The 15,764-nt window shown below is 37.8% G+C and overlaps 1 protein-coding gene across 6 annotated transcripts in view; it reads right to left on the bottom strand.

The window, feature by feature from the left end:
• The window catches only part of DLG2 (discs, large homolog 2 (Drosophila)), a 1,891,340-nt gene that overhangs the window by 207,203 nt on the left and 1,668,373 nt on the right, over positions 1–15,764 (bottom strand). For all 6 annotated transcript variants that reach the window (XM_006895272.1, XM_006895270.1, XM_006895271.1 and 3 more), the window contains one exon: positions 11,573–11,687. In XM_006895272.1, coding sequence (XP_006895334.1) covers positions 11,573–11,687 — 115 coding nt within the window. The remainder of the gene's footprint in view (positions 1–11,572; positions 11,688–15,764) is intronic.

Here is a 15,764-nt window from a genome sequence, read left to right as displayed (position 1 = left end):
AGGAGGAGGAGGAGGAGGAGAAGGAGAAATGTGTGGTTAGGGACACACGTGCCCATGGCTGGTGGAAACAGCTAATGGCTGAACTAAAGGTTGGTAGTTCATACTTACCCAAAAGTGCCTCGGTAAACAGGCCTGCTAATCTGTTTCCAAAAGTTCAAACTTGAAAACTCTGGAGCAGTTCTAGGCTTTACACATGGGGTCACCAGGAGGTAGAGCTGACTTGATGTAATTAAAATCTATAAAAGGGATGATGATGATGATGATGATGATGATGATGAGACTAGGACAGTTAGCTGTAAGTGAAATGACTCCTTCTAAAGAAGCTCCAAGTAAATTCTTTTGGGTTTTGCCTCTGGGTAGTCACTTGTTTGGGTTACAAAAACCCTGACGAGTTGAAAAAACTGGTCATAAGATTGGAGTCATAAAATCCTGTCTTCTATCATCAGACTTCATGAGGTCCACTGTGTGTGGCCGAGTTGAGTTGGATTCACAGTGAAATTATATTACAAACTAGGTCTGCTCCGTATGACAGACTAGATGTGCTTCATACGATTTTCTAGGCTACGATCACGACAAGAGCAGATTGCCAGGACTTATCTCACACAGAGCCATCAGTGCATTAGAATTATTAATCCTTCAGTTGGAAACAAGCACTTAACCATTTGTCATGAGGACTCCTGCATGGGGTTTAAGAAAGGAACGAAATGTACACATCACCAGGAAGTCTGTCCTCCTCCCTTTGTTGAAGGTTTACTGTCTCCAGAGTGACTGTTTGGCTGACCCTCCAGCAGGTTTTCAGAGCCAAGAGGAGGGGTTGTTCATCTTTCTCCTGCAGACCACTTGATGTATTTGAACTGTGTACCTTTGGGTCGGTAGCACAGCTTCATACCACTAAGACACCAAAGCTTCTCAAAGGGTTAAGAAATACTTATTGCACTGTTGAGAAAACAGTGGCCTGTGTACAAAAATTCTGCCTCTCTGACCCACAAAAGGAATGATGCTCTTACAATACTTAACTCATTGTTTTCTAGTTGTAATTGACTCATAGCTAACCCACAGAGGTAAACTGCACTGGAGGAGACTGCTCATCACTTTCCTATGGCCAATTAGTGGATCCAAACCACCAGAGAGATGTGACTTTTGGGTGAGTAGTGCAATTGCCCTGAGGACGATGCTACCAGAGCTTCTGTTTGTAAAAGAAATAATAAAAGTCATCAATATTTGTCAACTGATTCCCATGTGCTGGGCATTTAAATCAACCACCTTTTCATTTAAATCTCATAATGACTCTATCATATCTTATTACTTATTCACTATATATTATTATTATTCTCATGTTCACAGAAAAAGCAACTGAGTCCAGAGAGATTTGTCTAAGCATGCAGAGCTAATAAGTGGCAGAATCAAGATTGAAGTTTTCACCACCTGATAAAATCCAGCAACTATGTTTCTTAAGGCCTCACAAGCAAGGCCTGAATGTCTATGCCCAAGTCTAGTCTAGCTATGTTTTTGTTTATGGTTTTATTTTATATTGGTTTGCATACAGAATTCATATACACTATGTTTTATTCACATACAATATATTTTACACATTCCTTCATTCACATTGGGATTTAGAAAATGAATTTCCATTGATCTATGCCCACTATCACTCCATCTTTTTTGGCATTTCCTCAAAAAGCTGGACATAGAAATGCTATGTGACCCAGCTATTCCACGGATAGGAGTATACACTGAGGAAAATAGAACTGAGACACAGAGATTTGTACATTGATGTTATTATCAGTGTTATCCACAATAGAAAGAACACACGGAAGCAGCCCAAATGACCATCAACAAATAGACTGAGAAATGGTGGTACATGTTCACAATGGAATGCAGCATTTAGGAGCAATGATTTTGCAAAATATAACATGGGAGAGGCTAGAGAGCATTATGCTGAGTGAACTAACTCAGTCTCATAAGGACAACACTACACAACACCATTATTGTAAAAACAGAAGGATAACTAGTAAGGTGCAGATAGAAGTCCAAAGGGCGAAGGGAAATAGAGTACGGGGTGTGAAAATCATGGGGATAGGGAAAATCATGGGGTAGTTATGAGTGAATTATTTAACCTCTCTGAGTCTCCATTTCCTTGTCTATGAGATGTAGGCCATATGTGTTATTGATTATGTAAATGTATTTGACCATGTGGATCACAAGTTACAGATAACATTGAGAAAAATGGAAATTGCAGAATACTTAATTTTGCTCATGTAAAACCTATATACAGACCAAGAAACAGTTATCTAAACAGAACATGTGGACATTGCATGGGTTTAAATCAGGAAAAGCATGTATTTAGAGATATATGTTTTCTCCATACCAATTCAGTCTGTATATAGGGTAAACCATTTGCGAAGCTAGACTATATGAAGAAGAATATGGTATCAGGATTGATAAAATATTCTGGATTGTGCAAATGACACAACCTTGCATGCATAAACTGAAGAATACTTCAAACATTTACTTAGGAAGAACAAGGACTAAAGTCTTCAACATGGATTACATTTCAAAATCAGGAAAACTCACCACTGGGTCAATAGATAACATCATGATAGATGGACAAAACTTTGAAGATGTCAAGGGTTTCATTTTGCAGCAGTCAAGAAATTAAAAGACATGGTGCTTTTGATTTCCTTGAAGAGAGGGAAAATCTGCTGTCAAAAATCTCTCCAAAGGACTGAAGAATAAGCAAGTCAGTTTAAAGACTCAGATGTGCCTGATCCAGGCCAGGGTATTTTCAATTGCTTCCTAAGTATCTGAAAGATGGATAATGGATAGGATGACAGAAGGGAAATCAACGTCTTCCAAATTAAAAAAAAATTAAACTCACTACCATTGATTCTGACTTCTTTTTCCCTCTTCCTCATTGTATTTTTAAGGCTGTAAATCTACAAAAGGAGACTGCTCAACATCCCGCCTTGGAACAGCTGGTAGATTTGAACTTCAATCTTTGCATTAGAAGTACAACACATAACACACCGCCACACAAGAGATTCCTATAACTTCACTACACTTAGTCAGTGACCTAGAAACCTAGTGCAAAGACATTTGACTATGTGGGTCAAAGTTAAGGCTAACATTGAGAAGAATGGGAGTCACAGAACACTTAATTGTGCTCATGTGAAATCTGTACCTAGACCAAGAGGTTGTTGTGCAACCTAAGAAGGGAAACTCTGCATGGTTTAAAATTAAGCAAGCTGGATGTCAGGGTTGTATCCTCCCTCCACACATATTCAATACATATGCTGAGCAAATTATTCAAGAAGCTGGACTCTATGAAGAAGAATGTAGCATCAGGATAGGAAGAAGACTCATCAATAACCTGCGTTATGTAGATGCTTGCTAAAAGTTAGGAGGACTTGAAGTCCTTAGTGTAGAAGATCAAAGAATACAATCTTCATTATAGATTGCATCTCAATGTCAAGAAAACAAAAATTCTCACCAATCGACCAACAGGCAACATGATAGATGGAGAAAAGATTGAAACTTCAATGACTTCACCTTATTTGGATCCACAATCAACACCCTTGGTACCAACAGTCAGGAGATGAGGAGAAATATTGTGCTGGGAAAGTCTGTAGTCAAGGACCTTTTCAGATTATTGAGGCATAATGATGTCAGTTTGTGGACTAAGTTGTGCGTAATTCAGGCCATGGTCTTTTCACTCACTTGCTACATACCTGATAGCTGAAACAATGAAAAAGCATGACAAAAGAATTGATGTTTTTGAGTTGTGGTGTCAGAGAAGAGTACTGAATATCCCATGCACTGCCAAAAGAACAAATATATCTTGGAGAAAGTGCAGAGAGTGCTCCTTGCAGGCAAAGATGATAAAGTTTCATTTCATATACTTTGGGTATGTTGTTAGGAGAGACTATTCCTTGGAGAGGGAAACCATGCTTGGGAAGGAGGAGGGATGGTGAGGGAGAGGAAGACCCTAAACCAAATGGACTGACACCGTGACTACAGCAATGGACTCACATATGTTAGAGATTGTGAGGATGGCACAGGATAGGACAGGGTTCATATCTGTTGTTCATAGGGTTGTTATAGGTCATAATTAATCAACAGCATCTAACAACAACAACAATGATAAATAAACAGTGACTTAATCTGACTACATGGAGAGCCTTTAAATTCATGCAACAAAATCCATAGTTCTGTTCTGCAGAAGCCCATGACCAACTACATTCAAATAACCACTAATGTACTTGAGGAACATTCCATAGAATATTTTATTCATATTTTTAACATTTATTCTCTTTTAAAACTCCACAGCTATATGGTTAAGTTTACAATCCAGGAAATATACAATACAAACAACCCATTAAATCAAACAGATCCAAATCATTACCATGGAACATGAACCATCAAAGCACCATTTGTCCAGCACTATAAACGCACAAAAAACATTTAAAGAAAGAAACTTTTAAAACTATATTGGAGAATAGATAAGTTTGGTTTAAGTTTAAACCACAAACTACTGGCCTGACTGAGGCAGCAATGGTTACCTCTTCTTTCCTTCAATATTTCCAGTCAAACAAATTGCTACCACCTGGGACAACTATTTCCAGTAGGATAAAAGGCCAACTTTTGTGCTTTTTGGGGTAGTGAGAGAGAGACAGAGAGACAGAGAGAGAGAGAAACAGAGACAGAGAGAGAGACAGAGAGGAGAGAAGGGTGAGGGTGAGAAGAGTTGAAAACCTTCTGCAAGATCCTGTGTGTGAGTGTGTGTGTGTGTGTGTGTACATGAGAAAAAGAAAGAGGAAGAGAGAAAGAAAAGAGATGACTCCAAGGGGAATGATGGCTTCATGATATAAGCAAATACCATGTCAGCTAAACTGTTTATCACAGGACAAAGAGGCTGCTTTCTGATTTAAGTTTTGGCATTCTGGAAAAATATAAATACCAAAAAATCCCATATGAATACTAGCACAAATTATTCTATGTGAAACCCCAAAGAGGTGTGTGCTTGAATCTCTTTTCTTAGTTAACCTATTCTTTAACTTAAATCTGCCTCCGTGCTGAGTTAAAGATGCAGACTGGGAATCATAGTTGAAGAGCAGTCCACACGAACCAAGTAAGTTAAACCAGAGTGCTGTGGGGAGATGGATGGGACGAGTAGGTAGAAGATCTGTGTCATCAAATAGCTGGGGGTCCTACAAAAATCTCTGTCCTTCTGGGGCCTTGGTTTCCTTTTTTGTAAATGAAACAGTGGATCTGGTGATTTTGTTTTTAGTTTCTTCCAGTTCTAGAATTATCTACAGCTTAGCAAGACGAGGTGACAACTACTCAGAGATGACATTTTTAGAATAAGGAGGCATGTTCATTATCTATATATCCAAGAAACCCTACTACTATTTTGAGATAGCAAATAGTTGCCTTTCTAAAATAAGTACAAGCAACTGGCACTGGTCCTCTTCAAGCACTCTAGATAAACCAGGCAATTCTAGGAAACTTTTATGATCAAAACTGGTGTCAAAAGTTCTGAGGAAGCACACACCTGCTAAATCCTTCTTGATAGGGACTCCCCTTAGGCCTACTGTTTTCATTTCATTTTATGCACTGCTTTGTTACGTAGCCTGATAAACGTGGAGACTATTAAGTTCTTTCCTTTTTATTTCATTTACTTTTAGTTTGTTTTTTAAAATTTACCTTTAGTTTTTTTCCCCTGAAAGGTTCATATCTCATAGAAATCTATGCTTCAAAGTGTCATCAAAGGTTGAAATCAACCCTCAAGGCACTAAGCAGATATTAGTAATGAAACATTTGGTAATCAAATACTATATTTGTGCATTGCAGGAAAATAAATTAGAGCAATTTCAGTTATTTTTTAGGAACATTTGAAAGTTGTTGTTGGGGTTTTTTTTGTTTGGTTTTTTATTTGTTTTTATTTTTTATGGTGTGGTGAATACATCACTGCTTAAGTTGGTTGAAACATGTTAACTGGTATCCCATTAATTCCCAGGACCTTATTTTTTGCCAGTGCCTTCAGTGCAGCTTGAAATTCTTTCCTCATCACCATTGGTTGCTGATCATATGCTTTTTCCTGAAATGGTTCCATGTCAGCCAATTCTTTTTGGTACAGTGATTCTGCGTAACCTTTCAATCAATCATTATTTTTTTAATTTTTAAAAATTTTATACTGGTTTATTTACAAAGTTTGAATACATTGTTTTTCACACTGAATCTTTCCCATTTCCTTCACCTGCACACAACCCCGCAAGTATTTCTTTTAATGTATCATCAAATCATTAGAATGCTAATGAAATAATTATTTTGTCTTCATTTCTTTTATATGCATTAACTTTATCATTGTAGAGAATCAATGTTTGATTCTGAATAATAGTACTCTGCAAAATTAAACCTATAATTTTGCAAAATATCAATACATCATTTCATTTTCCTAATCTTACTCACATAAAAAGATTAAGTAATTGTGATTATATTTTCATCAAATCTTAGTACATTAATAACATTTTTCAAATAAGCAAACAACAACATCATGGTCAGTTTTTCCTTAAGTTTTATCCTTTTGAACAAATGTATTTACACTAACTGATTTATCTTAGTGCAACTTGCATTTCCCAGCAGCTCAAGAACAAATCATTTAAAAATCTAAAGATCATGAAAACCAGGAATACAGTACAAGTAAGGAGAAAAGAAATTGTGACACATGGAGTTGTTAGCTTTCCATAATATTTAGGACAGAACTATAAAAAATGCTCTAGGTGTTTTCTCAACTAAGTCTTTTTCAGAGATTACAGTAAAATAAAGGCAATCTACAGGTTACAAAACAAACAAATAAAAGGCTCAAAACTTTTCAGTGATTTAAAAGCTACATATGCAACAAGTGAAAATGATTGTGATGAAGAAATTGTTGCAAGTAAATGGTGGCTTAATTATTTCCAAGAGGGTAAATGCCCTTAAACATGAAAGGGCAAGGAGAAGTTGGCCTCCAATTGTATGTCAGCCTGTCATGCTGTGGTGACATATGGGGGTTGCTTAGGCTTGTATCATGCTGGAAGGTACACCACAATATTTTATATACCAGGAGGGTCACCCTTGCAGACACAGTTTTAAGGAGCTTTCAGACCAAGGCAGTCTAGAAAGATTTTGGACATGGGTATGGAAAATAGCCTTACAGCTTGGAAGGCACTCAAAGTACAACTGGAGAAAAGCTGTCTCCCCAAAATAGAGCCAATTTTAATAGGATAGATGTAAGAAAGCTTTTGGTAACTTCATTGTTCATATGGCACAAGTTAAAAATGAGATGCAAATACCTATTCAAAATTGGGACAAAAATATATAAAGTATAAATCTGGGAAAATTAGAATTAGAATTTGTTCAAAATGAAAAGGATAGCTTGAAGATTGATATTTTAGGTATTACTGAGTGGAAAAGAACTGATATTGACCATTTTGAATAAGACAGTCATTGGTCTACTATCATAGGAGAAGCAAATTGAAGAAGACCAGAGTCACATGCATTGTAAAAAAGAACATCTAAAGGGCAATTCTGAAGTACAATGCTGTGAAAGTGTAATATCTACACAGAAAAGAGAAGACTAGTTAAAATGATTGTGCAACAGACCACCAACTACTCATATGCAAATTCAAGATAAAGCTGAGGAAAATTAAACCAAATCCAAGGCAACCAAAATATGACTTTGAGTCTATCCCACCTGAATTTCAGAACCATCTCAGGAACAGGTTTGAGGCTTTGAACACTAATGAATGAAGGCCAGATGAGTTGTGGGAGGATATCAAGGGTATCATCCAGGAAGAGTGCAAACGGTCATTGCAAAGACAGAAGAGGAAGAAAAGACCAAAATGGATGTCAGAAGAGACTCTGAAAATTGTACTGGAGCTCAGAGAAGCCAAAGCACAGGGAAGAATTCAAGATACTAAAGAGTTGAATAGAAGATTTCAAAAGGCAGCACGGGATGACAAAGCAAAATATTACAATGAAATGTGCAAGGAGTTGGAGTCAGAAAATCAAAAGGGCCGAACTCGCTCAGCATATCTTAAGCTCAAGGAACTGAAGAACAAATGCAAACCTCGAGTTGCTATAATCAAGGATGCTTTCGGCAGAATGTTAAATGATCCCGGAAGTATTAAAAGAAGATGGACGGAATATACTGAGTCACTGTATCGAAAGGAATTGGAAGACACAGAAGAATTTCATGAAACAACATATGAGCAAGAGCCTACGGTGATGAAAGATGAAGTTCAGGCTGCTTTGAAGGAAATGGCAAAAAATAAGGCTCCAGGAATAGATGGTATACCAATTGACATATTTCAGTTAACACATGCTGCCCTGGACGTGCTCACCAAGTTGTGCCAAGAAATCCAGGTTGGTTTCAGAAGGGGTCATGGTACTAGAGATATTGTAGCTGATGTTAGATGGATCTTGGCTAAAAGCAGGGAATACCAGAGGAATGTCTGTGTTTCATTGACTATGCAAAGGCATTTGACTGTGTAGATCATAACAAACTATGGCTGACTCTGAGAAGAACACTTGATCGTTCTAATGCGAAACTTATACTTGGACCAGGAGGCAGTCATCAGAACAGAGCAAGGGAACACTGCATGGTTCAAAATTGGGAAGGGCGTACGGCAGGGATGCATCCTATCTCCATACCTTTTCAACCTATATGCAGAACAGATTATCTGGGAGGTGGGGCTCTATGAGGAGAAATGTGGGGTCAAGATTGGTGGATGATTTATCAACAATCTGCGTTATGCGGATGACACAACCCTGCTTGCTAAAACTGAGGAGGACCTGAAGCGCCTGCTGCAGAGTGTCAAGGACTGCAGCCTGCAATATGGATTGAAGCTCAGTGTCAAGAAGACAAAGATTCTCACCATTGGACCAAATGGCAGCATCAGGATGGATGGTGAAGAGATTGAGATTGTACACAGCTTTAGTTTGCTTGGCTCCATAGTCAACAGTCTTGGCACCAGCAACCAGGAAATTAAAAAGCACATTGCCATGGGAAAGTCTGCTGTTAGGGACCTCTCCAAAGTGCTGAAGAGCAGTGGTGTCTCTCTGGAGACTAAGGTGCGTCTGATACAGGCCATGGTCTTCGCAATCACCTGTTATGCATCAGAGAGTTGGACAATGACCAAGGAGGATAGAAGGAGAATTGATGCCTTTGAGCTGTGGTGCTGGAGAAGAGTATTGAGAATACCATGGACTGCTAGGAAAACAAACAGATTTGTCCTGGAAAGGGTTAAACTGGGTGGCTCCTTGGAGGCAAGGATTCTGAGGCTCCATGTAACATACTTTGGACATGTTGTGAGGAGAGACCGGTCCTTAGAGAGGGACATCATGCTTGGGAGGGTGGAGGGACAGCGCAGGAGAGGAAGGCCCTCTATGAGGTGGATTGATTCAGTGACTGGGATAATTGAGATGGGAGTGTCAGAGACAGTGCGATTGGCACAGGACAGAGCGGAGTTTAGGGCTGTTTTACATAGGGTCGCTATGAGTCACAGGTGACTCGATGGCACATAACAACAACAACAACAACAGTTAATATGATTACTCAAATTTATGTACCAACCACTATGCTAAAGATGAAGAAATTGAAGATATTTTTTATCTTCTGTATTCTGAAAATGATCAAACATGTAATCAAGATGCATTGATATAATTAATTACCAGTGATTAGAAACAAAAAAAGGATCAATTGTTGGAAAATTAGGTCTTGGTAATAGAAAACTACTATGTCAATCTAATTATATAATTTTACAAAACAAAAAAAAAAACAATTGAAACAATCTGTTATAACATATTCGGTGATTATACATGTGGACATTAAAAAGTGGAATACACAGGAATCAAATAAACTACATCTGGAAAGAGATAAAGGAGAAGCTCAATATCATCAGTCAGAGAAAGGTCAAGGGTTGACTGCGGTGCAAATCATCCGCTACTCATAGGTAAGTTCAAAATAAAACTTAAGAAAATAAAAATAAATTTAATAGAATAAAAATATGACCTTGAGTAAAACTCACTGGAACTTAGACATGATCTAAAGAGTAGATTTGACATAATAAACACCAATGATCAATGACTGGCCAAATTGTAGAATAATAAGATAAAGGATGTCATACATAAAGAAAACAAAAGGCTACTAAAATCAAAGGAAAGGCCAAAATGGATGTCAGGAGACACTGTGAAACATGCTGTTGAATGAAGAGGAGCAAAAGAGAACGGAAGAAATAATGACAAAAGAGCTGAACATAAGGGTGGCTCGTAAAGAAATGTGAGAGCATCTGGAGTTAAAAAATCAAAGAGACTCTAGAGTTAGAAAAACCTGGAGTTAGAAAATCAAAGAGAAGGAGAAGCTTAACGTTTCTAAAGCCAAAAGTCATAGAAAATACTCAGACTTTAAGTTGCTATATTGGAAGACTCTAGGGCAAAACATTGAGTGATGTGTAAAGTATCTAAAAAAAATTAGAAAGAATACAAAGTTATTGTACCACAGTGAGTTTGTCAGACATTCCAGGGGGTAGAATATAATAAAAACCTGGTAGCAGCACACAATAAAGAATCAGAAAACTGAAGGAAAAAGTCCAAGTTGCACAGAAGGTATTGATTGGTGAAAAACAAAGCTCCAGAAATTGACATAATGTCACGCTTTATGTGCTTTTAAAAAGTATGATGAGCACTAGTGAAGTGCATCTTAGAAATACACAGGAGGTTTGGGCTAGGAGATGCATGGTACAAGAGAATAAGGATGGCACCTACTTAGGTGTCAGCCACAGAGTCAAAGATTGCCATGCATTTCAAGCTCAACCAATCACTTCTTTTCCGATAAATTAATGCATTCAGTCATGCAAGAGACAAGACCCTCTATGAGGTGGATTGATTCAGTGACTGGGGTAATCGGGATGGGTGTGTCAGAGGCAATGAGATTGGCACAGGATAGAGCAGGGTTTAGGGCTGTTGTACATAGGGTCACTGTGAGTCGCAAACGACTCGACGGCACATAACAACAAAGACAAATAAATATTTTACAAAATTCCATAAAAGCATGTTTTCCAATAGTCACATGGCCAACAAAACTTACTAAGAGAGACACTAATCCACTTCTAGTTGTGAGTATACCAAGCCTGTCGTGGTGCATACCAAGGCAGTAGGAGAAGATACAGGAATATTTTCTTCCCATTCTGATAGTGAAGAAACGTCCATGCCTTTGTTCCATAGAGTCAATTTATGCTTTATCACAAATGACAATGTTTCTTCTCATTATTTTTACTGCAAATGGGCCCAAGTACTTTCTCCTGCATCATGACATTGCCAGAGAATAGCTTGGTAAAAGCAAAGGCCTTTAACTAATTTACCATAATGACCTTTCAAAAATTTATTAGAAATTATTAAACTTAAGATCTGATGGTGCTATGTTGTGAACAAATGGGTTAACCAGAACACATATTCCATTGCAACAAAACTGTTGTCTCCCCCAGATGGATTGCTCACACAGTGCACATTGCCACCAGAGCTGTTCATTGCCTACCTGACGTAGAGGGAGCGTTTCTGATTGGTTCTCAGGGACCCGGACCCGGAGCTCATGCTGTAGTTCATCATCTGCTCTCGTAGGTCATGGATTTTGGCCTCAAATCGAGCGTAATCTGGGAATGAAAACAAAGGTAAACTTTGGTTCTATGTCATCACAGAATTAGGATGCAAGCAGTTCCTCCCCCATTTTGTTATTCCTTTAGCCAAAACAGAATGAAGCACAACTCAAGACGGTGCTAGTAGGTGGCAGTCGCAAGAGGAAAAGGAGAGATCAGTTACTTCCCGAAAGTTAATTAGAAAATGCACAAGCATCAAGTCATAAACATATTACACGTCAATGAGAAGTGGTTATGATTATGAACAGGCCACATGAGAATCTATCATAGTGATGAAAATGTTTTGTATCTCATTTGTGCTGCACTATACCATCGTGAGAAATATACAAACCTGCATGTGTAAAAATTTTGCATAGAAATAAATACCAATACACAAATGAGTCCAAGTAAAACTGAGAACTTCCGAAAATGTCAGTGTATTGTATCAGTGTTATTATTCTGATTGCAGTATAGAGGGGTCTGGCCACCTAGTGAGTGGACAGTTGCACTGCTGACCCAAAGGCAGGTGATTCAAATCTACCTCAAGAGAAAGATGACAATCTCCCCCTGTTTGCTTTACAGACTTCCAACACCTGCTGTTGTGTCAGCTGTGTGTGATTTGCTGCTGCCTCAGTGACAATGTGTTTTGAGTTGAACACAATTTTGCAAGAAGCTGTCAAAACTAGGTAAAGGGTATATAGTATCTCTCTGTATTATTTCCTACTACTGCATGTGAATCTAGCTATATTTAAGCATGTAAACCAAGCCCTTGCTGTCTTAACGATTCTGACTCATGGACACTTTAGAAGAAAGAGTAGAACTGCTTCATAGGTTTCTAAAGGTGTAGTTGTGAAAGCAAAGTGTCACATCTTTGTTTTGTGGATTGGCTGGTGGGTTCAACTGTTTAGAAGCTGAATGCTTTACTGCTGCAGCAAGAGTTCCTTTTCAAAATGTACTCACTATTCATATTCATTGCCTTGGAGTCAGAACCAACTCATAGCTGACCCTCCAACAGGTTTTTGGAGTCTGTAAATTGTATGGGAGAATGTAGCTTATCTTTCTTCTGAGGAGCTAATAATGGATTTGAACCACCAAAGAGGCACCACCTTTGGGAAAGCAGTGCAACTCCCTATGGATTATGCCAGCAGAGTTCCCTTATTTAAATATGTGTGTTGTGCCAAGTGATGTCAAGACAGAGCCAACCCATTGTTGACCCTCGAACAGGCTTTCAGAGGCTGTAAATCCCACAAGAAGAGAACGCCCATCATTCTCCTTTAGGTGGACAGTACAACTTTTACCAGTAGTCTGCTAGAGCTCCATATCAAAATAGAAGAAGTTTCATTTTAAAAAGGGTAGGGACAAAAATGTTGCAGAAATTCCCAAAACTGTAAAGAACTGAGGAGAGCCTCTAGTGTGTCCTCGAGTTGACAGGCCAGTGACTAGTGATGAATGGTACTATAAAGACTGTAATTAAACGTTACTCAGTTTTTCCTATTAGGGTGCTGCTAGAAGTTGACCAGTTGGGATAACACCTCAAATTTTCCACATAGCTTGAGTATAAAAACACCACATGTCAAAGAACATTGATTCTAAGAAGTATAATCTATCTGAATATATTCACATACATATATTTTATAAAGTTAGGGTTAATTTTGGGGTAGAGAAATATCTATACAATAAATGAGGAAAGTGCAAATTTGAAAAATTAAGGAGTTAGGAAAATATTTTAGCCATGTTAATTTAATAAAATTTTTCTAAATGCACAAATACATTTTAGGCACTAAAAATAGCTTTTGAAGTTCAGATAATCTGGATTTCAGTGTTAAAAACTCTTTTATCTTCTTGGCACAACAATGTCTTGCTTTAGGAAATCCATTAGATGAGAGGTTCAATTTTTCAAAAAGTTAGATTTTAAAATGATATTTCAAATTATAAATGACTCTTTTAATTGCAAAGCATTTTCATAGAGATCCTCATTGTATTTCCAAATTTCCATGTCAATTTATTAACAACTTTTCAAGGAAACAAGAATGGCTAAATGAACATCATAAAAACCTAATCTACTTACAGTATAATAAAATTCTTTGTTATGCAATTAAGTTTCATTTCAACTTACTGAATGTAATGGTGTTTATGGAATGTGATTTCCAAAAAGGAAAGATGTGACTTTGGTATTCAATAAGAGACAACAGAAGAATGAATTCTGAACTTGATAGTTTACAAGTTTCGGACTTTAGAAACAAAACTGTAATAGTTGTTTGGAAAATTCTAGTGTTTGAGCAGATGTTAGCTGAGCCTGTCGGGAAGTTCAGATATGTCAGTAGCTCCTGGGAGAAAGATGGACAACCTCTTTGTAAAGCCCACAGAGGATTGAATTGGATCTGACTTGATAGCAATAAAAGAGATAGAGATAATATAGAAATGGCCAGTATTCAGGAGATATTTAATTAAAGGTGATCAGTCAATTACTTAGAAATGAACGAATGAGGGATGGAGAGAACAGAATCAAAGCATTGCCCGTTTTTAGCGTTACACTTTTCTCAGTGAAGAAAGGCAACACATTTCTCCTGTTACACTTCTTTCGTAAGGCTAAATATTTTGTCTAGTTTCAGGGCTTTACTTTAGTCTAATTAATGCCATTTACAAAGCTCTCTTCTGTATGTATTGTACTCTGGGCAACCTCCACGTCCTCTCTAAGTCATATCTTATGTCAGAAACCTTTCTCTAATACATAACTTCTATACCCTCAAGCATGGAGCTCTAGTGACATAATCCTTCACAAATTCTCTGCTCATCCAAAGGTTGCACTTGTCTGGTAGTTCAAATTCACCAGCAGTTCCAACATAGACAAATGGGCAATCTCCTTCTGTGCAATTTACAGAACTGGAAACCTGATGGAGTGTCAGCTACGAGTCAGAATCGACCTGTTGGCAGTGTTTGTTTTGCTTTAATATGTTCAATCACACATGATACTTGCCTTAATAATAAACTGTGTTCTCTTTATGTTGTGACTCATTAGATCCCTAGAATACTTCCTGCCTAACCTTTGAAAGGTTTGCACTGAATCGTATTCTACAGCGTTTACATTTCCCTCTCCAGTTAACTATATCACATTTTCTTTCATTGGAATCCATCCCATTCTCAATTTTTTCATTTTTATAATAATTTTGATCACAAATCCTAGATTCAAATGAGCTAATCTCCTTTTCCTTTGCTCCTATTTGAACAATAGAACATTGGTACAAGCGATTATTCAGAGAAAGAACAATAATGCCTGGCGCCAGCTTCTCAGAGATAAACAAGCTTACTGTGGTTAGAAATGTTCTAGAGATAAAGGTTAAATAAAAAAGTTGCAAATAGAGATATCGTTTGACCCAGCAATTCCACTACTGGGAATATATCCCAAAGAGACCATAACTGACATCCACCCAGATATATGCACACCCATGTTTATCGTGGCTCTGTTCACAATAGCAAGGAGTTGGAAACAACCCACGTGTCCATCAACAAATGAATGGATAGAAAAGCTGTGGTATATTCACACAATGGAATACTACGCTGCATTGAAAAACAAAGAACTCTTGCAATATTATTCAAAATGGGTGAGCCTGGAGGACATTATGCTGAGTGAAATATCTCAGATGCAAAAGGACAAATATTGCATGGTGCCACTGTTGTAAAATGGGACTGATATCAGGGTTGGGAATGATCGTGGTATTCACTGGACTTCATTGTACGCGTATGGACATTATCCTATCACTCACCACATTGTATTTCAGGATGGATCTAGAAATGACTTTTTAAATTATGAAACCAACCCCATTTTTTCCTCACCTTTTCATCCCCAGCATAGTAAATCATATAATCGTCTGATTCAAAATGTCCCGTGCCAAGCCATCTCATTTCACCTATTCCTAGTATGTCAATATTTATGCGTTCCATTTCTTTCTTAACAATGTCCAATTTTCCTACATTCATGCTTCTCACATTCCATGTTCCAATCACTAGTGTCTGCTTATAGCTGTTCCTTCTTCTCTGTATTCCTAAGATCTTAGTCTCAATTGCCATGTCTGCTAGTCCTAGCAATAGTCTAAG

The sequence above is a fragment of the Elephantulus edwardii genome, unplaced genomic scaffold, assembly GCF_000299155.1.
Source record: "Elephantulus edwardii isolate Elephantulus edwardi_28Jun2011 unplaced genomic scaffold, EleEdw1.0 scaffold00163, whole genome shotgun sequence".
NCBI classification, from domain to species: Eukaryota; Metazoa; Chordata; class Mammalia; order Macroscelidea; family Macroscelididae; genus Elephantulus; species Elephantulus edwardii.
Note: the sequence above shows the minus strand (reverse complement) of the source record. Positions and strands in the feature narration are given on the sequence as shown.